The 27042-nt window shown below is 36.5% G+C and overlaps 1 protein-coding gene across 1 annotated transcript in view; it reads right to left on the bottom strand.

Annotated features, from left to right (window-relative positions):
* The window catches only part of KDM4C (lysine demethylase 4C), a gene marked incomplete at both ends in the record, with an annotated part of 127399 nt that overhangs the window by 56558 nt on the left and 43799 nt on the right, over nucleotides 1–27042 (bottom strand). Inside the window, one exon of the mRNA XM_084278394.1 lies at nucleotides 21758–21895. Coding sequence (XP_084134520.1) covers nucleotides 21758–21895 — 138 coding nt within the window. The remainder of the gene's footprint in view (nucleotides 1–21757; nucleotides 21896–27042) is intronic.

Here is a 27042-nt window from a genome sequence, read left to right as displayed (position 1 = left end):
GTTTGCTTCTAATAAATTCACTAGTAGGCCTCACCTCTCCCATGTATTATCATAACAAAATAAAAGACTGTCCATTTTCTGCCAAATACCTGCTTGCTTTGTAAGAGCAATGATTTAATTCAAAAATGCCAAGGAACCCAGCAGTGCTGAGATTACTTCCATTAAGACAGCAAGAAGGGGAAAAAAAAAAAAAACCAAGGAAAAGACATCTGAGTATAGCCTTAGAGAACACATACCAAATAGCATTTCCTTAACATGCTCTAATAGATTCAGGCAAAGAAGAGAATTTGATTTGGAAATTAATTATCAGCTGTCACAAAACATGGACATCATTAAAATGAGAAAACAAGACAAAATTGATGCAACCTAATCCTTTTTAAGCTTAAACTTGAAATAATACTAAATTAATAGTCAGCAAATACTTAAATTACATCAAGGTAAAACTTCAAACATATTTTCCATTGTATCATGCAATTAGAAACATGGAAAAACCCTAAGTTTCAATAAAAGAAATGCTTGTGAACAAAGTTCCAAATCTGAAAACTCATAGGCTAATGACACTGTCTAGCAGGCAGAAACCTGGTAGAAAAAATGCTAAATCTCAGTACAAAAAAAGCACTGCCTCTCCATGTCTTTGGGAATACCACATGCCAAATCCATTTACAATGAGTTTGCACAGGACTTCATCCTTGTCCTCATGTGAGGCATTGGATTTAATTTCATTTTTAGGAGGCATTCTGGATTATACATTCCTATTCACATCACAACACCCTGGTACTGCAGACTGACATGAAACTCTTAATGGACTGCTGTATTCCTCTCATTTATCACCATAATGCCCCTTTCTGGGAATCTGTGAAATACAGATACATAGCTCTGGGTCAGCCTTTCATTCTTACCAAGTAAATGTCAATAAATCTATATACTGAATTACTATCTACTGAATTACTAACTTGAAACCAACACTAAGGACACTAGAATGTAACACCTACCCAACAGCACACCATGCCAAAAATCAGGGTTTTGGCAGAGGATGCCCTAGCCCAAGGTGCTGTAAGAGAAAGGATAACTAAGGCCCAAGCATAAATTAGGGAAAGGTATTCCCCTCACCCTGGTTTGTACAGGTATCTTTTCCCAAACTCTCCCTCCCCCCTCAGCACTATACAAAAAAATCCACTCTGTTTCAGCTCCCCCTAAGAACAGACTTTCTGCACAATAAGTAGCAGAGTGAAATCTACAAATACATCATACAAGTAGTATGTCTCAGTTGCACATACTTTCAGTGAAGTACTAAAGGAGTACTGATGTGCAACTGAAGACACTATTTTAAGCACACAGAAAGGCAAAGCAAGCGTAGCAGGAGCAGGATTGTCAATCATTTGAGAAGGAGACGTTAATTTTCTTCATGATCAATTCCTCCCCCAGCGTCTTTCAAGGGAAGAAGGGGAGAGTATCATTAGGGATGATAACCAGAGGTACTGAAGCATCTCAGCACATCTAGGAAAATGCACATCTTAAAATCTATGCTCTAAACAGGTGAAGGCAAAGTGTACAGTAATTCTTATCTTCTCATATGAGTGTCCAAGAGAAGACATGATCAAATGTGAGGTTAAAATTGCAGCCAGTTAACAGTCAGGTGTCCAAACATTGTCACATATGTTAAGTCATATAATCTACAGCCTTTTGTCTTGAATAACCAAGACAACAAAAATGGATTCAACAGTTCTGAGATGAGACAAGTAATGCAGGCTAAGTTAAAATTTAAAATGTCCTCATTATTCCCACCAAAAACACCCATCCTCAAGAAAGTCCACAAAAGACAAGGGAGCAGAAAGACCACCACAGAAACAGAATCTCTGGAATTTTCTTTCAACCTGACAGTTTTATATACAAATATGCTAAATGATGGTTTTATCATAATAATCTATGCCATCACATTATCACACAGAAGTGACTACATTGTATTTATTTCTAACTGTAGTTGCCAGAAAACAAAACAAAACAAAAAAACACCATAAACAACCCACACTTTTATCTGTGCTTTTCCTTCCTCTTCTAATGAAATTGTACAAAGACTAGTTCGACTATACAAATAGTTAAATGGAGTTTGAGGCATGAAGCTAAAAAAACCCCAACCTTTTCATCATCATTAAAATATGGTGATTTTACATAGAACTACCTAATAAAACCATTACTGAAGCCCCCGATCGAAATACTCTTGGGACAACAAGCTTGTGACATTATAACTTCAGTTTGAAAGCGGGGTCTTGCAAAGTATGATGCTATAGATTCATCTGTTCCTGACTAGTTTACCAGCTTCCTTCACAAATCATATTCTCCAACAGTCTAAAATGTCTGCTACAGAGAGAGGGAACTCAAGCAATGGCTGTGGAAAGCTTACTTAGGGCATTACAGCCCAAGAACATCTCCATTAAATTCATTAGTCTCCAATCACCATGTTAAATAAGCACTCAGTATTTTATACTTAAATCTCAAACTGTCCTACAGTCTTCAAAGCAAAGCTCTTCTGTCACTTGCTCAATATCATATATATAATAATAATTACAAAACAGCACTGACATAAACTTATGTCATTATTACAATTTATTATAATATTAAAAACATTTTAATAACAAGGATATTTTAATCATCTCCTTTGTCCTAAAACATGACACAATGTCAAGTGTCCAAGGATATAATGGAGTAAGAAAAAAACTTTACTAGTTAGTAGATATTGAGAATTTATCATCTCTTTACCACACCAGAGTAAATGGTCGTATGCACAAGCTCGGATATATCCCTGAGAATGGGAATGGTTTAGCTCCGCAAGTCATACAGCTTATTATGCTAGCTTCTTTTTCCCCACGTAACCCTGTTATAATGGATAATAAAAGCACCAACTGGAGTGAGAAGTCTGTAAAACTGTCTTTGCATTCACTCCAATTAAATTTTTAAAAAATAAATGAAACCACCTTTTTAGCATAAATGGAATCAGAAGTCTAAGATGCTAGAAAGGTTATTTTTAAACTACTAACCTAGCATGCACAATGCTAGTTACACTTGCATACACACACTATGTTCATTTCAACCCTCTAACAATGCTATATTAAATCAGCCACTTGTGCACATTTTGAGATTAACCATCTAATGAGAACTTTATGTAAAAATAAAAACTCAGGTTTTTTCCTAAGATTTTAAACACCACAATAATTATTACTTGCATATATGTTTCCTGGCGTAAGACTTCAATACCTGCTGAAGTTGATTTGAAGTAGTTCACATTTTCCAACAGAGTGATAGCATGAAAGACTATGATTTAATCAGATCCTATAATTAGGGGCAGGTCTGGAACTAGAACACAACATGAGCATAAATACCTTAGCAAAGAAATTAACACAAAAGCTACACTGAATACATACATTCTTCACGACATTTTCTGCCATTCTTAACTACATGCAGTACTTAAAGGAGTTCTATTGTTATTTGCATTTTAAATATTACAGCTTAAACAGTGGCAAAATTATCTTCAAAGCAATTTTGGATAAGAGAGGAAGACCAGTATTATCCAGTGCATTTGAAGCAAAAGTCAAGAGATGGATGCAACTGCCTAAGGTCATTCAGCAAGCCAAGGGCAGAGCTGGAGCTACAGCTCAAAATCTTTTAATCCTAGCCTCATGTTTTAACACTGGTAAATGCTGCCTGTCCCAGGCTGTTAGCAGGAATTGTATTTATGCTGTGACAGTAAAATAGACTCTTTGAATGTGTGATGCCCAAAGGAGAAGATGAAAAACAAGAAACCGTATGTCTGAAGTCTTTCTGAATATGCCTCAAGAGCATCAGAAACAGAAAAGTCTATTTTCAAAAAAAAAATTTGCCACACACGAATATCCATTTTAGAATTCCTGATATGTTCTGTACAAAGAACTAAATGAAAATTTAAATGGCAACATAAAAATCAAAGGACTATCATAACAGATTAACATTAACATGATGTACACTAAAAGGTTATGGTATACACACTTACTAAGGACTGTTGAAAGGCTCGTTTTACCACCCCAGCCATAAAACAAAACTCTTCTTGTCACAACATACAAAATAAATGAGTTGTAATGAAGACCTGAATCCACTTTTTCCTTAATTATCACAGCACAGCTTCTCACTACACTTAATTTACAAGACACGTAATGATAGTCTGTAAAGTAATATGAGTTCCTCATAAGGGATTTAATCCCACAGTAAACCCAAAGCACATGTAAAAAGAAATTACAGAAATCCTCTGAAACATTGAACAATTCTGTCCTAAGGAGAAACAAAACCAGCAAGCAAACAAAAAAAAAAACAAACAAAAAAAACCCCAAAAAAACCCAAAAACAAACAAAACAAAAAAAACCAACAAACCCACAACCCCAAACACACACCACCACAGAAATGAACAAACAGTATAAAACCAAAACCCAACACAAAAACAAAACCCCACACCAAGCAGCTCCAAAATACTGAAAAGGTATATTAGCTAACCCAGTAAAAAAAAATAAACAGCATGTTTTTCCTGGACATTATCTGTCTGCTTATAAATTTAGAGAACACCTCCCATAGGGTACATCTTCTGGAAAGTTTATACAGCCTTTTCAAAGTGCATAAGGAATACTAATACCACAGCTCATTGCTTTTTCATCATGACTTCACATATTTTCTCAGTATTTACAAGTAGGTGTTCTTTTAGTTAAAACTAGAAATAAAAAGATCAACAAATTAAATCCTTTCACAGAAATGTATGAAGCTATATTGCCCTCTGCTGACAATCAGCTAAAATTGACAAAAAACCCCACAGTTCATGCTCCAATAGGCACTTTGAAAAACGTATGTTACAGAAATTCAAATATTTGGTTTTCTGTGATATCATTCCAACCGACCCCAAATGTCATTTCCATTTTTCAAAGAATTGTCGGCAAACAGAGCAATACAAAAAGAACTCTTAAGAGGAAACATGCAATTTAATTTTTTTTCTGATACAAGAGCTGGAAAATAAGCTTTGCTAATTTCATTTCACTCTAAATCTACCTCTATAAGCCCTCTTTCTTACCACATGAAAATGTTAGTCCATTCAAGGTGCATACTATTAATACCATTTCTTTCCTTGAAAATTAATATTTTTTATATTATTCCTATACTATCTTATTTAATAATGTGAAAAACAATCCACTCTACAGTGATGTTCTAAGGCGATTTTTTAAAAGAACTATACAGGAGACGTTAGGAAAACAATCTTATATCTAGTCTATACAGATTGCTTGATTCTGAAAACGCACTTCCCCAGATTACAAGTCAAACAGCACGCTCTTTCTTAGCCTCCAGACCTCATTTCAATTAAACACTGACTTTACATTTACAAATATTTTAATCATTAATTAAAAGAAATCCTTGCTGCCTTTCTAGATTTTTTTTTTTCCCAAGCACTACAGTTTACTGCTGGTAATGCTAATGTGTTATTAACACCTGCTGGTGCCACAGAACTGCGCGAGACACCTTATTTAGCACCTTGTATTGGAAGAGTTTATAAAAGGTGTTGCTCATTTTAGCTTTATCCTTATCTACACAAGTATCTCAAATACACTGCAGTAGCAGGGCAGACATGGTTGAACATAATTCGAAGGGCTCGAGTAGATCAAATTAAAGTCTAAATCTCTTTCCAGCCTTTAACTCCTTGGTCCTGGATGTGCTAAAGCACAAGTGCTTTACCTTAATTGCAGTTTTATGATGTGTTAATTAGATCACACTAGGTAATTTCATCTCATATCACATACTTAAACTCTAAGCTATATAGGCCTGTTTTTCTTACACTCTTCTTAAAACATGATTAGAAGAACAAGAAAAATAATAATATGAATATGACCTTGGAAACAAGGTAGTGTGTTGTCCCAACACATAGATAATAATGATCTTGCATTTTCTTTTTTCAAGAGGATGATTTCATACTGCCTTGTGGGAGTTTATTTAAACCACAAAAGAATTCAGGCCTGAGATAAAACAGGCAGAGCAAATTAATTACCTACAAAGCAATTCAAAATCAAAGCAAGATGTGTTCATCTTAATATCAAATTGCCTTCATTCCTGCTATTTTAAAAGCCACTTTCACTGAAATTCAACAAGTTTAAGACAGAAAAGAGAACACCTTTTAGATTGTGGGTTTCTGTAATTTTTGCCTCTGTCCACACTCAGACAGTATTCCACACATTGGTTAGTCTGACTAACCTTCCAGTTGTAGTCAGACCTTGGGGATTTGGTGATCACAGGTCACCACACCACAGCGTGTTTAAAAAAAACAAACAAAAACTCACACCATGATTATTCAATATATCCTGAATACAAATAAAGGCCTATCAAAATTCTAAAATCCACAGCTGAAGGTTCAGATCATGCATGAATCTTTTTAGGATATGATTTCATTTTGTACAATATGCATGATTGGTTATAAATCCACCTTTGTTTTCTTTTACATTCACTGAGAATTTTTGTCCATCAAGGCAAATACAACTTAGAAAGATGGCCATATACATCCCTCCTTCATGCTTACTCATTGACTAAATAATAACTAAACCTCTAGAATTACAGCATGCATATGGCTTCTAAAACCATGATTCTGAAGAATGTCTTACAATTACTATTGCCATATTTTCTATTAAAAACAAACTATTTTTAAAACCACCAAGATTTATATCTGCCTTGCCAGAATAATAGCATAGTTATTTCTCACAGCCTACATTCTTCTTTATCCATCTCTTTGTATAATCTTTATTTACCCACCACTGCTCAAAAATTTAGGATGTGTCAATGGATTTCTGATACTTCTGTAAAAAATAGAGTAAAATAAAGTATTTTTTATAAGGATCTTGAACATTATCGTAAGTACATTTAGTTATCAAGAACAGTAAGTAGCTATCCTGTCACAGACATACAGCAGCTATCTCCAGCTCACCCATACTCTCAGGCATTCACGGTTCAGCAGTGGTAGTTCAAGGAATGCAACTAGACTGGAAGTGTATTTCGTTACTTGTGAACCCATGATCATGATAGTTCAGTGCACCAAGTGTGAACAGACCTCTAACAAAAAACTGGGAATCACTACCCTTAACTCAACAACTTGTTAGTAACTTTCACTTTACATGACACCTCCTTTATATGCATGGACACGGAAATAAACCACATTTATCACCCCAGGCTTACAAACAAATGCATGTGTATCACCTGTCTTGCCTCAAAATAATCTTAAAACTCCTTTTTCTAACTGCTAATAATACCAACAAAGGCAGGGGGAAATCAAGGAATAGCAATAAGCCTTAACACAGCATTCATGGACTCAGTCCATTAATGTAGTAAGTTTTTCATTCTGGATTGTTTCCAACATATCACACCACTAACATCTGGATTGTTTCCAACATACACACTACTATCAGCTGGTGATTTCCTTGCCAGTAAATTATGAAGAGGTCATCCAAGTTTGAGACCATGTTTCAATGCTGCACTGACAGCAGCCAGTAGTGTCACAGAGCAAGTTACAGGATGCAAAAGGAAATAAAAGGATTCTGCTGCATGTTGGTAATCACCCCAGGAGCTTCAGAAGGTACTGCTGGCAGGCAGCCTCTGAAGTAGATAGAGCAAAAGCGACACCTACATCATTTTAGAAGTATATGAGAGTGGATTTGCTCAGAAAAAAAAAAATTCAACTGAAACTGGATTGTTGTCCTTTCAAGAAATATTACTACCAACCCAAAAAGAAAAAAAAAAAAAAGGACATGATAGCCCGATTTTGGTTTAATATATGTATATAAGTGTTAATTTAATTAATATGCATTTTCTTCACAGTCATTTTATGAATAGCTCTGGAAGGTAAAACAAGATTACTGAATCTTAATTAAAAATAAAAATCAAAATGAACTGCAGCAGCATAATCAATACAAATTACATTATTTAAATTAAGTAAAATTTAATTAAAGGCATATGCATTAAATTTATTCTCTTCGGATTCAAAGCTTCCCCATTCAAACTGTTTTGTAACAATTTTATAAGCAGCACAGCAGTCAACAAAATTTCAGATTATTCTAAATTAGCTGTTTTGTGTTAGGCACATCATTTTTATGAAATAAAATACTGTTTCTCTCGTATGCTGGAGTTTAGCAACAAAACCACAGGAAAAACATCCTCTTCACTCTCCCCAGATGATTCTGTACAGACACACTACGCTATCGCTGCCCACTGGATGATGGCGATCCCCGTTACACAAAGGAACTGGATGAAGTTATCGGCTCTGTCCTCTTGCAAGACCAGCTCTTGACGAGTACACAGCTCTGTCTCTTCTGCTGTGTACTCGTCACAGATGTCAGTAACACATGTCACAAAATGTGAATCTGCCTACAAAAATATATGCAGTGTTTCTCATGAAAGCTGCAGAGCCAAAAAGCTGCATGACAGCCGCTGGTAGTCACTATTAACACTAAATTCCTGCCTGAAATTCAATTTAAAACCGCTTGCTTTTTAGAGATGCTGAATTATGCTGGCTGTCAATAGGACCTAAACGTGCTCAGCACCTTCCAAAACTAAGAAATAGGAATGTTTGGTTAACCATAGAAGCATGTCAGAAACACATGTATGTGTTTTTAAAACATACAGCTTTAAAAAAAAAAAAAACATACTTCTATGAAAAGCATTTAATTTATCTATATCAAAAATGCTGCAAGAACTGATTTTCTGGTATTTCCATATTCTACCTCACACAAAGACACAAAATTCAAGAATATTACATTCTTTGAAAGTTTTCTTCATCTATAAAAGCCCTCTGAACGAATTCCACTTGGACCCCAACTGAAGCAAAGACCTCAGAATTAGCAAGGGGCAGCTTCTTTTAAAAGGTCTGACAGAATAGTTCTGTGAGATAAAGCAACTGCTAAACAGGTCTGTCAACAACACGAGAAAGAGGGGAAAACCCTCCTGAAGTACTGAAGTACTGCAGTGAGGCTTCAGACAACAAGAGACCATGGGAGAATTTACTCTTTTCCAGGCAGAAGACCCGTTTATAATAATGAAGAAAATGTGAAGAAAGTGACTGATACAATCTGAAGGATACACAGGATGTCATTTTAAGATGGTCAGCAAAGATAAAATAATTCATAACCTATAACTGTTACAGTAAATAGAAAATACTCCCTGTGTTCTAACACATACCAATAGTTTAAAAAAAAAATACAATTAATGTCTGAAATTTGTGCGTCAGGGTGTTTCTGATATGTTATTACTATGCATAAGAAAAATATTGCAGTTGTTTTATTTTTCAATATGCATCTATATATCTATGTGTATGTGTGTGTGTATAAATATATATATATATATATATATGTGCCATACTGCCAACAGCTAAGTGTTTACAAGTCTGCCAATGTGTTTCCATCCTGCAGCACAAGGAATAGTGCTGTATTTCAGGGCCAAAGATCTATAGTGGTGAAGATTAGAAAACTTCTCTTAGATGCTCACTTTCATGATTTGGCCACCAGAAAATGGTAAATATTAACAAACTTCTTTTTATTCATACAGACTCCAGGATTTTTGGAATCAAAGTATGTGAAGCAAAAGGCAGAAATATGGCAAAGCAAACAATCTACCTATTCTGCTGCTAATATTGCAATTATTACAAGCAAAGATGTTTACTGAAATCCTCTTATGTTACAGACTGTACATTAGCCTTTTATTTAGATTTACTGATTGATGCTGACTGATCACTTTGTAAGCAGAGTGGGAAAAATAACCTAAATATGCAACAACTTCATAAACAGACACCACTGCTCTATAGTCTTTTACAAGATGCCCTAAACTGCTCCTTTTACAAGATACTCAGGATTTATATAGATCATGAACAGGAAAACTGTGACACTGTGCTGTTTTCAAAACACCATCACCACTCAGTGGAGTCATGTATGAAGAGAGTGACTATTCTACATATAGATGCATGAAACGTTTTTACTCTAACATAGAGCGTTTCACCTTTTAAAACAGATAGAGAACTGCTTGGTAACAATTATGACTAAAAAGATATATAGTTGAAAATAAAGTACTTTGAAAAGAAATATGAATTCAGTAAGAATGCTCTTGAAGCACTTTATAAACTTTAAATGGCAACTAGTAAACCACATATAATTTAACAGCTGCTGCAAAGGGCATCATGAGATGAAACGCCCTACAAGCATACCTATGCTGGGAGTCCCTAACCCTCCAGCTGCAAATACCAAGCCTGCAGGATAGTTTTCCAATTGAATTGTATACTAACTGGCTTGTCCAGAATTCACTGTTACCTGCTCTGCCCAAAGCACGAGAACAACTTTCACAATGTCAAAAACAGTTTGTACAAGTAATGGTAACAGAACTCTCTCCCAGTTTCCTAAAACCAGAGATTACTGTAGAGATTGCTTTTTCAATTCAGGAAGGCAGCACGTGGAGGAGAAAAATGAACAGGTCGAGAGCCATGTAAGTCATAGATACATAGAGACCCAGATTAAAAAAAAAAGAGAAATTAATGGGACTGGATTTGTCAATTACGATTTCTGTGTGATTGCACCAGCTCTCATGAAAGCAAACAGGGTTACAGCATACCAAACACTGAATAACTTCTGGAAAGTCAACAGCTCAGAGATTAGCAAACAAATCAAAGCATATTTGATCTATTTCCAAACAGAGGTGCATGGAAACTGCACACATTCCCTGAGTCCATGCACATTTTAAAGCTACACTGCCAGCAGCTCTTTTTTTCTAAAAAACAGGTAATTTTTAAAATATTTCCAGGTAATTCACTGAGTAGATCAGACACCTCAACCTAATCAAGGAGCACAAGTGGAGAGCATGCGAATTTATTCAATGACTAGTCTCCCCGAGATACACTGTTGATTTGATTTATCTTTTCAGCCTGCACTACAAATGGGTCAGATCCTGAAGTTAAACTTGGATACACTTTACTCAATGGGCCTGGCAGCTTGCAGATAAATTGTTTGGTAAGGATTAGAGGGTGTAGACCTGTTAGGGACAGCAGTCTACTTAATGACTTCAGGAGACATTTGAGTATCCCTGAAGTCAGGTAGTTTCCAAAAAGGATTGAGAATTGACCCAATAATTTTATACAATCCCATTAACATGCCTAAATGATGAATCCCTTCAGAATTATCTCTCACCATGTAAGGATCGTGAGATAGATGCTTTGGAATTCAGAACCAGGGATCTGGGATGTGAAAGGGGGGAAACTCAAGATTTTGACCTGGGCTTGGCTGTGCAAGTATAGCAGTGAAAGTATACGAAGACCTACATCCAACTACTGCTTTACCAAGGCATCAGCTATTACGTTTTATCTAACTATGCAGAATACAGACATTTACTAACAACCCTGGGGCCCTGACTGACAAATTCATTCCTTCTTTCTTACCAAACTCAATGAAAACTTGATTCTAAATGTGCTTCCTACAGCTTTAGAGAAGACTACAAGATTTTTCCTCTCCAGCTGTTACCCAAAACCAACACAGGTAGATTTTAAAGACTCAACCACCACAAAGTCTCATTGTACTTCTGCATCAAAAAAAAAAGTCCAGTATCTGGTTACTGCACTGAAGTCCAGTCTAAAACTTAAAAATCATGCTCTTTTACTGTGTATTTTCCAACAAAATACCTCTTATTTTGCATGCATTAAACTACTTCATTTTTAACACCCTATATCTTATTGTTCAAAGTATTAAAGAGCACTTGAGACCATTCCCTATAGGGTATTAAATTTATAATGCAGGCAGGTACTTTTTTGATATTAACCTGTTAGCACACAGGTAAAAAATTATTTATCCCCTATAGCTGACAGTAATCAAATCGCAAAATAGGACCAGAATATCAAGCACAGGAATTCTGTCTGCATCTCAGTCCCTTAAAGCTCTCAGTTTCCTCAGGACCACACTTTCAGTGTCTCAACAATCCTTCCTCACTTTTTCTTTACTGTTTCTTCTCTCTCCACTTCACAGGTCTCCATTCATGTTTTCCACAAACACTCTGCCTCCATTTTGGGTAGAGGAACGTCTGAAATTGAGTTGAAGTTATTTACTATTTTATACATTTAGCTATACCAATTAGCTCAATGCTGTCTTATCATTATTAGCAGCTCCTCTACCTTAAAAAAAAGAATCTGAAATTTAGCCAAAACCATAACCAACTGAGTTAGAATATAAATCTAAAAATAAAATCCCAGGTCTTTTTTTTTTTTTAGGAAATTACTTGAACATGCCAGTTGTCCATTAAACCACCATCGCACCAAAGTTAACTAAAACTGTAAATACCTTTTGCTTCTTTTCAAGCAAAAAGAAAACATTGTTCTTACTCCCTGCATACTCTAGCACATGATGTTTTTTATCTTTTTGCTGTTATCTCTTTGCAGCTATATTCCATGCAGGTTGTCCCATTTCAACATTTGCATATTTTACAGTTCACTACAGTCATCCTGATGTCATAACTGCTAAAAATATAACCAAACGTTTATTTTTAGAAACACTCAATATTTTTTCCAAAGTCTGACATTTGTCATAATGCTATTAGTATTTAATAGCTCTCTCATGAAGTAAGCATTTTAATAACTCCACCACCTCCAAGTAGCTTGCTTTGTAATCACAGATATAGTATGTAGTTCTATGATGTGCAGACTTTAAATCCGGTATCTGAGTTTATTTTACTGAATTTCTTGAGGATTTTTTAGTAATGGGTATAGTTTGCCTCACTGAAGTATACAACATTTTCTTTTCTGTACCCAGCTTCAAGCTTATATAAAGTACAGTAACCCTGAGAGCCATCCCTTACTCTTTTGTCGACTTTGGCTGACTGAAAATACGCTTCCTTACACCCAGCAAGTTCCAGGCTGCTATTTCTCTAGCCTTTTCTTGTCAACCCTTTGCTCCTATACTCACAGATTAGAGGGAATTGGAGAACAGATACAAGACTCAATTAAATGGGCTAAGGCAGCAATCTTTGCTGCTCTTAAAGACAGGGAATTTCTTCAGCAAAACTTCAACACAACGTGAAGCTGTATCTAATTAGATATCTAACATAGACAAAAAATGTAACTACAAAACCTTTTTTCCTATGGTTTCCACTTTTGGAGATCATATATAAATTTAAATTTTATTTCATCAGATTTCTGTGAAAATTTTTGCCATAACGTGTTGTCTGGCCTCCCTCAAGTCCCACTAACCTCTCTCATAATTATCCAATAATGTTCACAGAACATCATCAGCATCACATTTCATATTACCCTGTAATTTTAATTGCAGTATTAAAACTCCTGTAAAACAGCTTAATTTGAGTATTTCATTCATACATACATCTTCAGAGCATAGAAATAAACAGTCACCTGATCACGATAAAGTACTAGAACTGTTGCCAACTTCAAACCCATTTGAAGGAATCGGCTCACAGTTTGTTTCAAAGACATGCAACAGACTTACTAAATTCTAACCATCTGGATTAATTTTTTTTCAAAATCTCACCCAATGTTAGGCTGTTAGACAGATTCTTATATTCTGATTTAAAAGTTTACATCTGATACACTTCAGCCAATTGTATCAACACCCTGTCATCATCTGTATAACAAAGGGAGAAGAACATGGAAAAGAGGATGTTGTTGGGTTCTTTATGGGATCTTTCTGCTTGTTGAGTAATTAAAAAAGCATGACCAAGAAACAAAAACACCGCAGAATCTGAACTTACTTTCTCCTCTATGTACATGACAGCTATACCCCCTCAGCTCTCAAAGTACATCAAAACAGACCTCTCTGTCCTTCTTACATACTGTCAGTGGTCTCAACTTACTTTGAGAAAAGGCCCCCAGAATACAATATTTACTATCCTGTATTAAGGTATTCAGAAGAAATAATTTACTTGGAATATGTTGGAAAATCAAGACATAAGCACGATGGCGCCAAGATAGAATATTTTTTTATTTTCCATTAAAATATTCGCTGGATATTTCAAATTAGACTTCTCCCCAGAAGCAGACACTGTTCTAGCTCCCTAGAGCAATCCATATTTTTATACATAGATAGACATAAATATGTATTTCCAACAAATTCAGGTGAACAATTTCCAAACATCCCAATCCTGTGGGATATCATATGGCAAAGGTAAGATCAGACAAATTTTATTTTTTGTAAGATCTAAAAGTTAGAATTGATCTGATGAGGTTGCTGAGTATGTCAGACCATAATTATATACAGAGAACACATTGAGAGAATGAAATAAATTACTTCATTCTAAGAATGCATGCAAGGTCTTGTAATGAACTTTATCTAAAGTACACTTTATCTAAAATCTTGCTATCCAGAAGGACCTTGACAGGCTGGAGACATGGGACCATGAGAACTACATGAAGTTCAGCAAGGCCAAGTGCAAGGTCCTGCACATGGATCACTGCAATCTTAAGCGCAACTACAAGCTCGGTGGACACAAACCGTCACAGGGTTCAAACTCAGATTCAAAATGGTAGCAAACTAAGTTAACAGTAAGTTGGGGGAGGGCTCCGGTTAGGAGAAGAAAGATTTGGGTCAGTGGTTTTAAGGGAACTGAACCCTAACATTTAAGTCATCCCTTTGCCTATTGGGATAGGTTGCATCCCAGTAGCAAAATACAAAATTATTCCAGCAAAGCTTAAGCACTTACTTCCTCTTAGAGCAGGAGAAAGAAGTTACTTTTAAGGCCACATTTTATTTATGAAAATTGTAGAAGTAACAGAATACAATGACAGATGGTTCACTTTAATTGCCTGGGCATGCACTGACACCTGAATAACTTTCTGGTTATCTATCTCTAAGCACACTGGATCCATGGAGATTGGTGGAGTATCTGACTAGACAAAGGAAGGCAAAATATCTTATGCTATCTGAAATCGTGTTGGACACCTGTGTTTCATGAGCAGATTCAAGCCCAGAAAGTCAATTTTCTGAACCTCAAATTTATGAAAACCATTTCTTTGTTTAAATTCATCTATGTTGAAAAACCTGGAAATAATGTAATCTCTCTTTATGTCCCATAACATTAATATATGGATAGAAAGGAACCTAGTGATAACAGTTTTTTCTCGGTAAGTTAAGGATAATTATAATCTGCATTCTGATGAAACGTAAGGAAAGACAAACTGCATAGATTTACTAAAAATTTCATTCTGAAAAGGCAAGTTTATTGTAAATTATTGACTTTTTCTATGAAAAAAATTAATTTCATTGTTTTGAAACAAAAACTTCCAAACAACCACCAAGTACTCTAACTTGGTAGATTTGTTAATTTGATAAATGGAACTTCTACAATATCACTTTGGGGAAAAAAATTAAAATTAGATTCCACCATTTCTATTTATGGTTGCCAGAAGGTACTCCAACATTCAAAAATCGTATTTTATGGAAATGTCCTTATCTTGTTTTCTATTCAAAAGTGATTTAAGAAATAAAATCTGAGAGCAGTGTTGGTGTTATCCTTATTTAATAAAGCAGTACAGCTTGCAAGAGAGCCCTGTGCCAGAAATACGCGTTCCTAACCTTAGTCACAAATACTGTAGCATTACACCAAAAAAGGGTTAGGCTAGGTACAGGTCAACACTGAACTTCAGAATATCAGAATACACGACTCACAGATAACAACAGTGTTTGCACATAGCATAGCACAGACTGGGAAACCATAAAAACACAGTCACACAAAGTTTCTGATTATGAATTTACTACCAGCTGCTCTACGTAAATGGGGAAGGCAAAAACCCCTGATAGAACATAATTCTCTGTTGCATTTACAGGTAAAAATATTGCTATTATTACTATCCCTTTCTACTCCTAAACCCATTACAATTCTAAATTCAAGATGTCATAGTACTAGAAATATAGAAGTGTGCATGTTACTGCCCACTGGGAGGCTGAGAATCTTCCCATTACAGCAATAGATTTTAGAGGGGGAAATTTTAACATCTGCTATTCTCAGGAAATGCCAAGTTTGTCATGTAGGAACCAAACAGGGCAGTAGATGATGGCAGCTAGATGGACGAAAATAAAAGATAAGGAACAGACCAAGATAAAAGAAATAAAGGGGGTAAAAAAACAATAGAGAACATTCCATGACAACTATAAAGCTGAGAGTACACCATAGCAGCATCATAATGAAGTAAAATGTCAAACTGCCGAATGCACAGGATTTGCCCTGAACTGGCATACTAACATCAGAACCAGATATGGAGAGCATACCTACTTCCCAAATCCTTGTAAGATTTCCTTAGCAGCCAAGACAACAATATAAGATGGCTAATTATGAGTTCCAGCAAGTAAAAACATTAATTTGTACATCTTGAATGAGGCTGATATCACTGCAGATTGGTATCAGATGCATCAACTTGCAGTATTTAAAAAAAGAAGTTTCCTTGACAGCAGCACCTAATTCAAAATACTAAAACAAGATGATGCAGAATCACTCACAAGCTCACGCACATAGCTATTTCTGACTTTCAGTACTAAAACACTGCTGTAGGAGTAGCACAATACTTTAAGCTTAGGCCTTTAAATCATTCACCCATATTTGAAAGCAAAAAAAAGGACAATGGAGTAAAAGTTGTATTTTTCTGTTCAAACAGACAACTAATATTTTATTGAACAAAAGCACCCTAAATATAATCCTCGTTGAAAAAATTATTACCTCAATACGTTATGAGAGGTGGAAAAGTGCTTTTCTATCATAAGTGTAATTTCTTCTCTGCTAAAATTATTTAAGTCATACATATTGTGTTGTTCATAATAAATATATTATTTCGATAGCATAAGCTGGGTATGGCTGTCCGCAAGACAATGACTCTCTTTTACCCAAACAAATCACGATACTAAATAACTTTTCTTCCCTTTGAAACAGTCATAACTGCTTGAGGCTGCTGCAGCACAAAAACAAAATATCTTCACAAAGGTCTCCAAACAGTCAAGCTGAAAATCTAAGCCAAAGTTTCATTTAACAGCCTGTCAGTTTTTTGATGTGAAGCTAATGAATGCAGTGGCAAACAAATCCATCAAACCTAACATCAAAACAACTGCACTTCAAACCACCAAAGGGAAAAATACAACCTGCAGGCCAGCACTTTGATCTAACCTATCCTCAGAAAACGTATCGCTAAGCAGCTACCACTGAAGAATATGCATGAGTAATTATGACAATTTTATGAACGAACACAATATCTAAGTAGCCCAAGTTTCAAGTAGAGAACATTGCTAGACTTCTCTCCTTGGGTTCTATGTATCAACTAAACAACAAAAAGCTTTCCAGCACCAACATCTAAAAACAAATCACATCTTAAAAGGTGTTGCAATACAAAGGAATCATTATAATTACTAGTAAAATCACCTAGTGTGACTCTATCCCTGATAGAAGGCAGTAAAATTTACATAAATTTATACTGAGTGTGCAACAGGCACAGTAAGCAACAACAGCAGTGTTCAGAAACACCAGGGCTTCCTCTGAAAGGTTTTCAAACTATGGGTATCAACTTGGACAAGGGGCGACATTCATTCAGTTCTAAGAGACCCTGACATGAGGATCTGGAAAAGTGACAGGGAAACGCAGGGATTTAAGCAATAACAGGAGGGAAATGGAAGGAAAGAAAGGAAAATAATCACTACTGAATAAAGAACCACCAGGGTGCCCCAAATGAACCTGCTCACATCACCTGTCTCCTGGGCCTTTGCTACACAGACCTCTATCCACCTCAGCCTAATTCTCTGGCCCATGAATAACCTTCTCCTATTAAGATTAAGTGGGACCATGCAGTCCAGAAGCTCTACACAAGGTTAAAGGATGGATTGCTAGGGATATTCCCTGTAATTAGGAGCTGATTTTTCAACAACTCAGTTTTTCAAACACTTACAAAAAAGTGGCAAGGGTAAAAAAGAATTCCAAGAAAGACAGAAAGAAAAAACAGAACGCCGCCTGTACACAGAAACACAGGATCTTACTCAAACTCTAAATTTGTTTCCAGTTCTGAATATCAAATTAGAATGCATAAAATGTATCGATCCTCATCACTGGAAGTGGAATTTGAACAAGTGATAATCATGAACCACAGTTTTGGCACCTCTAAGTGAGAGGTCTTCAACTGTAAGCTTTGTATGAGGGCAACATTGGTATTCATTAGAAATAGCAGCTACAAGAGACAAAAGTGTAAAATCAATAAACACAGATGATTCACAGATTTGGAGCAGAGAGTGCCCTGCCCTGAAGATAAAATTAGGAAGATTCTTCTCAGACTAGAGAAGTATCTTTTATCAAACTGCTTCAGCAGGATTTTTATTTCATTAGATGTAAAAGAATTACATGTAAATATTTTTATTCAGTAATTCCGATACCTAAACATCACCCCTTGTTCAGCACACAAGTTACACAGATCAAAGCAGATAGCTACAGAACATACAAGCTAATTGCTAATGCCTCATCTGCTTTACCAACAGTAACAAAAATGCAATGGAGTAAGGAAACTCAAAATGCACTGCATGAAGCTACACATTTCCAGCCTACTCAAACAAATGTAACTCCATTAGGAAAATGACAACATTCACAGAAGGCTGAAGAAATATCCAATGTGCTCCTATTTATACAGTACTTTTTTTTTTTCAAAAAATGAAATAAATAGCATTCAACAAATCAAAGTTGTAGCATGATGATGATTACCAATATTTAAAGCTTAGAATGTCGCTCAAGAACATAAACTAAAGTATTTGTGAGCTGAGCATTACCTACTTTTGACTCTCTTAAGTCCCAGCACCACTGTAGATCAGTACTTAGCCAACATCCCTCTGCACCACATGTATTTGCCATGTATCTACAGGATGGCATGTTTGTTTTGTTCCTTTAACTGGTACCTCTTACATCTCTTCCTATGTGTTCTTGCCAGCGGAAAAAGACAGCAAAAGTTGGAGGACTTATATTACTATAGCTGTTATTTCTCAATTACTGCCTTTTCTTTTCTCCCCAACCCCCCCCCCCCCCCCCAAATCTACTTTTTACTTCTGCTTAACTCTGTCCAACTTAATTCCACCTAGAAGTGACAACACAGCTTAAAGCAGTAGCTGACTTGTAGCAAAGAGTGCACTGGAGGGAGGTGCTACCTGATATTGCTTTTCATAAATCACCTGAGGCAGGTATCTTATACAAACTACAGAGAAAAACCTGGAACCCTGCTCCCAGGTTCAGCTACCACAGGTACGTAGGGTACATACAGTGAAACCAAGCTCACAAGTTCAGCATTTTTAAAGACATAAAATAACTTCTGGAATTTGCATTCATAGTCTGCTTTACCAAAGTTTCCAGTGCTGAGGATCCAAATTATCTTGGATTCAGTATCTGCAATCAATTCTACAGAATCTTTAACAGTATTCACTGCATGCAGGAAATCAGTATCATCCCACAGTCTGAGTACTTACTACCACTTTAACAGAAATCTTTGCCTTTCCCCCCCCCCCCCCCAAATTCATGAAGAATGAGTACTGACTGTACATAAGGATTTCTTCTTTTTTCTAAGGCAGAAATCTGACTGCAAGTAATTAGAAACTAGTCTGCAAAAATAAAAGTGTTCCTGTAGGAAGACAAATAATCGGCCGTCAGTATACGGTATTCTCTAAGGAGAATACAGCAAACTGACCTAGATATTGATGCATTTTGCTGATGCAGACAATTTCTGTAGTATAGCACAGGGGAGCTAGGGGATCCAAAATATTTTTTCAATTAAAATTCTTGTACATACCACATACAGAAAGAAGATAATTAAACACAACACGGTACTCTGATGAATGACAAATGAGGATGCAAAGTTGTGTGGTGGCTCCTTTTCTTTTGAATAACATTACTGGAGCTGCAAATAGAACTTACCAGAGTATCAGTTTTCTTCAGGCACACACATTTCTTCCCTTTTTAATTAATATTTTCAGGAAATTTCCTGAAGTTGTGATAAAACTAATCATAGTTATCCTCATGTTTTTCTAGAGAAAAACCGTAATCAAGAAACAGTTTCCAACATGCAGTAACTCCGTAACTTGGGTGTGCTTTCAAAGTGTTGTACAATTAAAATTTAAGAACAGATATCCAGTTATAATATTTTTTCTGTTTGACTTGTTTACCCTATTTGGATGGCATAAACAAATTTAAGTGTTATGAAGAATTGTTTCACCACTGCTTCTGTAGTTCTCATCTTCTTACACATCTATTAATAAAACCCATAAAAGGTCCTGCTATTAGCACATCCTAGCATGTTCTTTTTCATTTAAAAATAGGGTAAAAACAAACTTCAATTCTCATTCTTGTGGCAATAAGTAACACAAAATAAACAATTAATATTAAGCACTCTGGCCATTTGCCAAAGAAATCTGGAGTTCGTATTTGACAATGGCATGTAAGATTTCTCTTTAAAAGACAACAAGATGTTATTGCTTCAGTTGCCACTTGAAAACTCTCAGGCATTTAAATTCCACTGCAGTCATCACAGAACTACTCTATTTTCTTATACTATATATACACACAATACTGCTCCTATGTGCAATAACTACAAAGAACAGAATTCCATGACCTAAAATGAAAATTTGATTCATACAATAGAGACTTTTGACAAAATAAAACTGTATTTAGACTGCATATGCCAAGACTTCCTACCACCCCCCAAAAAAATCGTCATTTCAGAAGCACTTTTGGAGTGGTGTAAAGGAATAAAATTTCATTAGCTCTAAAAAATTATCTTCTAACCCAGCTGAATTTAAACATGACATTAAGTTTATGGTATAATACAGTAACTGAGAGGCACTCTATAGGCATTAAACATTTATTAGTTTGTACTAGGGCAGGTGCACAGCAAATGGTAGACTGTTTTTTTAAAATATTAGAAACATGAAGCCTGTACACTGAAAGGGATGTAGCTGCAGGAATCACTGTCTCAGCTTTGCTACATCCAAACATAAAGGTCAGCCTTGAAGCTCAGCTGAATCAATTTTAGAGCTGCAGCACATTCATACCTTTTAAAATTCAAGACAGTTTTAGTTGCCATAATTAATCCATTTGTGTTCATGCCCATATTCCTCTCCATTTTGTTTCACTGTACTATATATAGAAATTCCAATCTATCAAATACTTAGGGATTTTTTTTAATTGTTTGAAAAACGGTAACAAATTTCTGCTGAGCAAACTGCCCTTTCTTGATTTTGTGGATTTACTCATATGCTGTACATAAAGAAAAGTGAAAGATACAGCCACATAAACTAAACTTCTGCCTAAAATATCTTCACTGAAACACACCTAATTTTAAAACCTGAAAATATCTACTCTGAGTTCACAGTTCATTTATGATCTGGTACTACGAGACATATAATGAGATTAAACATGAGAAAAGTTGAACTTAAATAATTAGACAAAGCCATTATTTTGTTCCAGACATTAAAAACCCTAGGTTAATTAAAGTGTTTTCACACTTTATGTAGCTTCAGCTTTAAAGTATCCATAAATAAAACTGATTTTCAAGAACAATTTATACATTACACTCAAAAAAAAAACCCCAAAAAAAACCCAAAAAACCCTACAAATTAAACTTCAATGGCAGTATAAGGTACTATAGTTCCTTTCTCATCAGCTTCCATAGATTCTGACAGAGATATGACAACAGGAAAAAATTCCATTTGCATCCAGTTTCTACAACATGACATACCAACTTTGCAGCTTTTCCATAATCAATCCATCGAGCAGTGGCAAAGTTTGTTGACTCCGCACAGTTAAAACCATGGTTAAATCCTGAATGGTATCCGTATGGAAAAGTGATGATAAATTCTCCTGCCTCTTGTGTAATCTAGAGCATAAAACCAAAACAAAACACAAAAGAAAAAGGAAAAATAAAGTGAACAATATTACAATAACGGTTCTGCTCCTGAAGCAATAAAAACTGTGCTTGCTTTTGCACCTACCCAGAATGAATTTCTTCTCCTTGCACACAGTTGTGACTTCATGCAAGCAGAAACAGTACATTTGAGACTGTTGTTTACTATAAAATACACAGCTACATACATGACTCTACAAATTCAGAAAGTACTGTCAAAAAAGCAAATCTTGGAACAGACGTTCACTGGTGATAAAACCTGAAAGTACAGGGAGCTATGGAAGACACTGCAAATAATGCATCAGTCTTCCTGAGAGGAAGCAGAGATAGGCGGAACCAAAATACTCACAGTTATCACCCTTAAATGCTACTAGAAATTAATTATTGAAGAAATTGTTCCATACATCACCCTGAAGAGGTTTGTTAGAAATGACAAAAGGTACTAAAAACAGGACTTAAGGTAGACAAGTAGTGAAGCAGTAATTCATTATACGTTCTTGCAAGACCAGGTGACCCAACAAAGTAGGCACACTTTTGGTCAGTGCCTGCAGCCTTTTTATACCATACATCTATACATATTCATCACCTGTCCCGCTTCGTATTAAGATGAGTTCAAAGAGGTGGTTTCCATAAACTCCTCCCAATTGCGTCTGCGCATTGTCCTGTGCATTGTCCTGTGGTAGTGGTCGTCGGGGGTCTCAGCGATGAAGGCTCCGAGTCTTCCTCAGGTTGAACCTTTCACCTCCTTCCTCTGTTTGACTATGGATTTTACAGGCTCAACCCAGGCGCCCCATCCACAGCAGTACACAGTATAATACACGTGGCATGCCTGGGACATTCCCACTTCCATTGGTGAAGTAAATTACAATGTATGAGTCCTTTTGTCTGGGACAACTGCTTACTGGCAAGTAGTTGTCTTTATCTTAACTTTCCCGGCAACTGACATGGCCTAGGGCTGAAGGAAGTCAAAGCTCCATACAGGTTTCAGATTGCACATGTTAATTTTGTGAAAGGTTTCTTCACTCCTGATCAAAATTATTAGATTTATCGAGACCCCACATCGTTTTTCCTGTTTGACTTGATGTACAATCAACATGATTGAAGCCTGTTCGTTGAGCCTGATTTCCTTAAATTCCAGCCCATGTCCTCAGTCACGATTTAACCCCTTATCTCATTGCCCAGGATCATCTGCATCTTTTAGCAGAGCTATGTACTCAAATTGAACCCTTGAGAACAATATTCCCCCTTGTTTTCCTAAATCCTTTAAGCCAGTAAATAATACAATAACATTTTTCAGTTTGCAAAAGCAACATTTCTTAGCACTTTCCACAATTCCCCCCTTCTTTTCTTTATACTAACTGTTGTCTTTTGCATATTGTCAAAGTCCTGTTTCATATGAAGCTTCTAACCTGGCCAGCATTGCTTCACATTCTTTTTCCTGATATTCTATTATCTGTTTCTTGTTCCTCTAGGAGAAGAATATTATAAGGCGGTGGTCCCAGGGGCATCTTCTCAGTTATTGCAGTTTCTATTAATCTCTGTATAAGACCCCTAACACAAGGGATTATACAACACCCTATGTCCACTAAAATTCCTGTTACCACTATCAGGGAAGTGAAAACTGATATCACCATTCCCTTCCATTTTCCAAACCAGGATTCCCACCACCCAGTAAGAGAAGTATCTATTCCTGAATTTTCTGCTAGTTCATTGGCCAAAGTGGTAAGGCCTTGTAAGGTTCTGATAATCGTTCTATCAGGAGCAGTATATTATTTGGTATAAATGTGCAACACTTTCCCTGTAACATGACACATACTCCTCCTTTTTCTGCTAGCATCATATCTAGGACCATCCTATTTTCCCATGTCATTCTGCTATTGGCATCCAATTGTTCTGCTATTCCTTTAACAGCATCCCTCGTATGACTTATGAATCTCTGTTGATTATAACAGATATAATTGATCCAATCTACATTTTTACTTACTGTGACCCACCAAAAAATAGTGATTCAAAACCTGCAGCAATCTGATTCCTAGCCTTAAATTCATCAGGAAGCCCTCGAGGAACTCCAATTGAGTCTATATATATTCTGTCACCAAAGGACGTTCCCAATATGCTTCTTTTGGCCCTGATCTCTTTTTCTCTAGAAGCCTTATCCTCTCTGAATGCCAGGGTGAATAGGATAGCCAATTGTACTATATAGCACAAGTGCCTTTCTAGTTGGGCGGAAGAATATTCCTCAGAACTCTTCCTCCACAATACCACCACCAGTCAGCTCTGGGAACCTGTAATGATGTCATTTGTCACATTCAACGTTCTCATACATCCTGAGGACTCCCCTACAAATTGTGTAGCCACTCCGCCCTGTCGTGAGAGACAAGCCGTGTGGTTTCCAACTACACCTGTGAGAACAGGGGGTGTTTGAATGTCCTTATTCAGCAAGGCTGGGAACACAAGTGAGAGTGTTTTACAGGTATCATTTCCCCAGGCTGTCTTTCCTGGTACAGTGCAATAATGCACTCCGTTCCTGTGTGATCATGGGATCATCCTAGGGGAAAAGGTACAACTTGTGGTTTAGGTCAACCTGAGGCACATGCATAGCAAATATTCTTGTTTAAACTTTTCACAGTGTATTTTACCCATTCCACCCAGGCATTCATCTCTTCATATCCTGTTTCTATTTCAAATGTCTGTTTCAAATCCTCAATTCTAACTACTTTTACTATTGTAGGATCATTGACAAGTCCTCCTATCTTTGTCCTAGGTTTCTGTGTACTTTTCCACTTTTTTCCCTTGTCTGAAGTTTTATTTTCAGGTTTTTTTCTACCCTTATTTTCAATCACCCTACTGGATCTTTCCCTCTTTTTCTTGGCAATTATGGGTAGTATGTCCTTTTGAGATGGTAATCATCTCTTTTAGGGGTTTCTAATATAAACTTTTTCAATTTACATCTGCTGTCCATCCATTAACCTTAGTAGTCCACCAAACATTGTTCCAAGAGGGGCAAGGACCTATCCCATAAAGTGTCCAACCTTGTATTGGTTCAGGACACATGTACTTTTCTGCATGGCTCAGTGCCCTTTAAGGTTTTTTTTTTAGATTCCCACAATCCAAAATTTGGCAAGCAACAAACATAATGCTCTGGATCCCTGTCCCCTCTGGAATGCTGAATTGTAAGTTCTTTTGATTACTAAGGGGTTTTCTAGCACGACCCAACACTCCTATTTGCACTAAAGTGACATACAAACACCATATTAACATCATTTTGAACATTTTCAGACCTTTTACCCCTCCCCAAATACAGCAGTATAATAACAACTAAACAAAATCACTACTAAAACAATATTTCAAACAGTCTTTAAATTACTGTTTCTTCAGTTTGATGAGCAGAGGATATACCAATGTTTGTCCTCAGATGGTTGTTCCACTGGTCCTTTGAGCCGGGTGTAATGAGTCCAACCCTTCTCAGCAGTTCTCATGGCAGTTTCAGTTGTCAGTAGAACCTGGAAAGGGCCTTCCCATTCAGGCTGTAGCTTGGATTCCTTCCATGACTTAGTCAGAACCCATTCTCCAGGTTGGATATTATGGGCTGCAAATTCCAATGGTGGAGTTTGTGCAGAGTCCTTTATTCCTGAGAAAGTCTAAAGAACAGATTAGCCCCAGTATATAGTTCTTATGAAAAGTATCGTTGGTTTCAAACCTTGGGATTTTTCTGATTTCACCCATATAATGCAAGCCAAAGAACATTGCATAGGGAGATACACCTAAGTCTTTCCTAGGTGCAATTCGCATTCTCAGCAAGGCAATAGGCAGGCATTTAATCCAAGGTAATTTGGTTTCTAAAATTAACTTTAATAATTGTTTCTTTAGCGTTTGATTCATCCGTTCAACCCTACCAGAGGAGGGCGGATGCCAGGGAGTATGAAAGTCCCAAGATATCTCTAATCCTTCCATAGTCCCTTGAAGCACCCTGGATGTAAAGTGACTCCCGCGGTCCGAATCCACATTTTCAATTATTCCATACCTGGGAATGATTTGTTCTAGAAGGATTTTAATTACCCCTGCAGCTGTGGCTGAAGCCATCAGATATACTTCTACCCATCCTGTTAGATAGTCAACCAATACTAGGATATATTTCAAACTTTGAAAAGGTCTTAAACCAGGTTCTCTTCCTCATTGAAGCTGTTTGAGAACCTTCTTATTTCTGTTTTTACAATCGATGCACCTTTAACAGATTTGTTTAGCTACAGTATACATTTCTATGTATCCATACTTCCTTAGGATTAAATCACACATTATTTGTACCCCCCAATGACTCCCTTGGTGTAAAATGGCCATTATTTCCTTCATGATTTGGTTTTGGTTTGGTTTGGGTTTTTTTTTAGCATTTTTCACCCATCCGAGAGAATCCACTTCCCTTCTTTTGTTTCAATAGTTCAATTCCTTCCATTTCTATTTCTCTCCTTTAATAAAAATTGGAACCTCCTTGGGTTCAGATACACAAGGAGTAAGATTACATGTTTTAACAAATTCAGGCCCCAAGGTAGCTTCTTTGGCTACCTCATCTGCTAGTCTGTTTCATTACCAAGCCATTACGCTCTTCTAACAATTTAAAATATAATCCCTTTGTTTTTAGTGTATCTGATTCAATCCACAGGCGACGATAGCCTGTCAATTCCAAAAATTTTCGCACCTCTTTCTTAGTTCTCGGGAGAGGTAACTCAACTATTCCTCTTATCCTCTCCAGGTTTTTTTCTCCTTCCCTTCACTGATTAGATGTCCTAACTATTTAACTTCTTTTTCCATGTACTGCAGTGCATCCCAACATTCTATAACTTATCTATCCCCTGGGCCAGGGAAGAGACATCATTAGAGATATTGACTGCCTTAGGGGCGGCCATTCTATAATTACGTACAAACTTTACAGAGGCAATACATCCTGAGAGGGCCATACTGTAATATCCAAATTTCCCCTGTTCACTCTCAGGAGGTCACACTGTAGTTACACAGTTACGTTACACAACTCAAAGGGCAACATCATACACAAACCACACTGTTCACAAAACAGGCAAAGACCCGTTCCTGACCCTGGTCAGTAGACCCACCAAAAGCTCTCTTAA

This window comes from Gallinula chloropus, assembly GCF_964237585.1.
Source record: "Gallinula chloropus genome assembly, chromosome: Z".
Classification (NCBI taxonomy): domain Eukaryota; kingdom Metazoa; phylum Chordata; class Aves; order Gruiformes; family Rallidae; genus Gallinula; species Gallinula chloropus.
The sequence above is the reverse complement of the archived record's forward strand: the minus strand, read 5'-3'. Positions and strand labels throughout refer to the sequence as shown.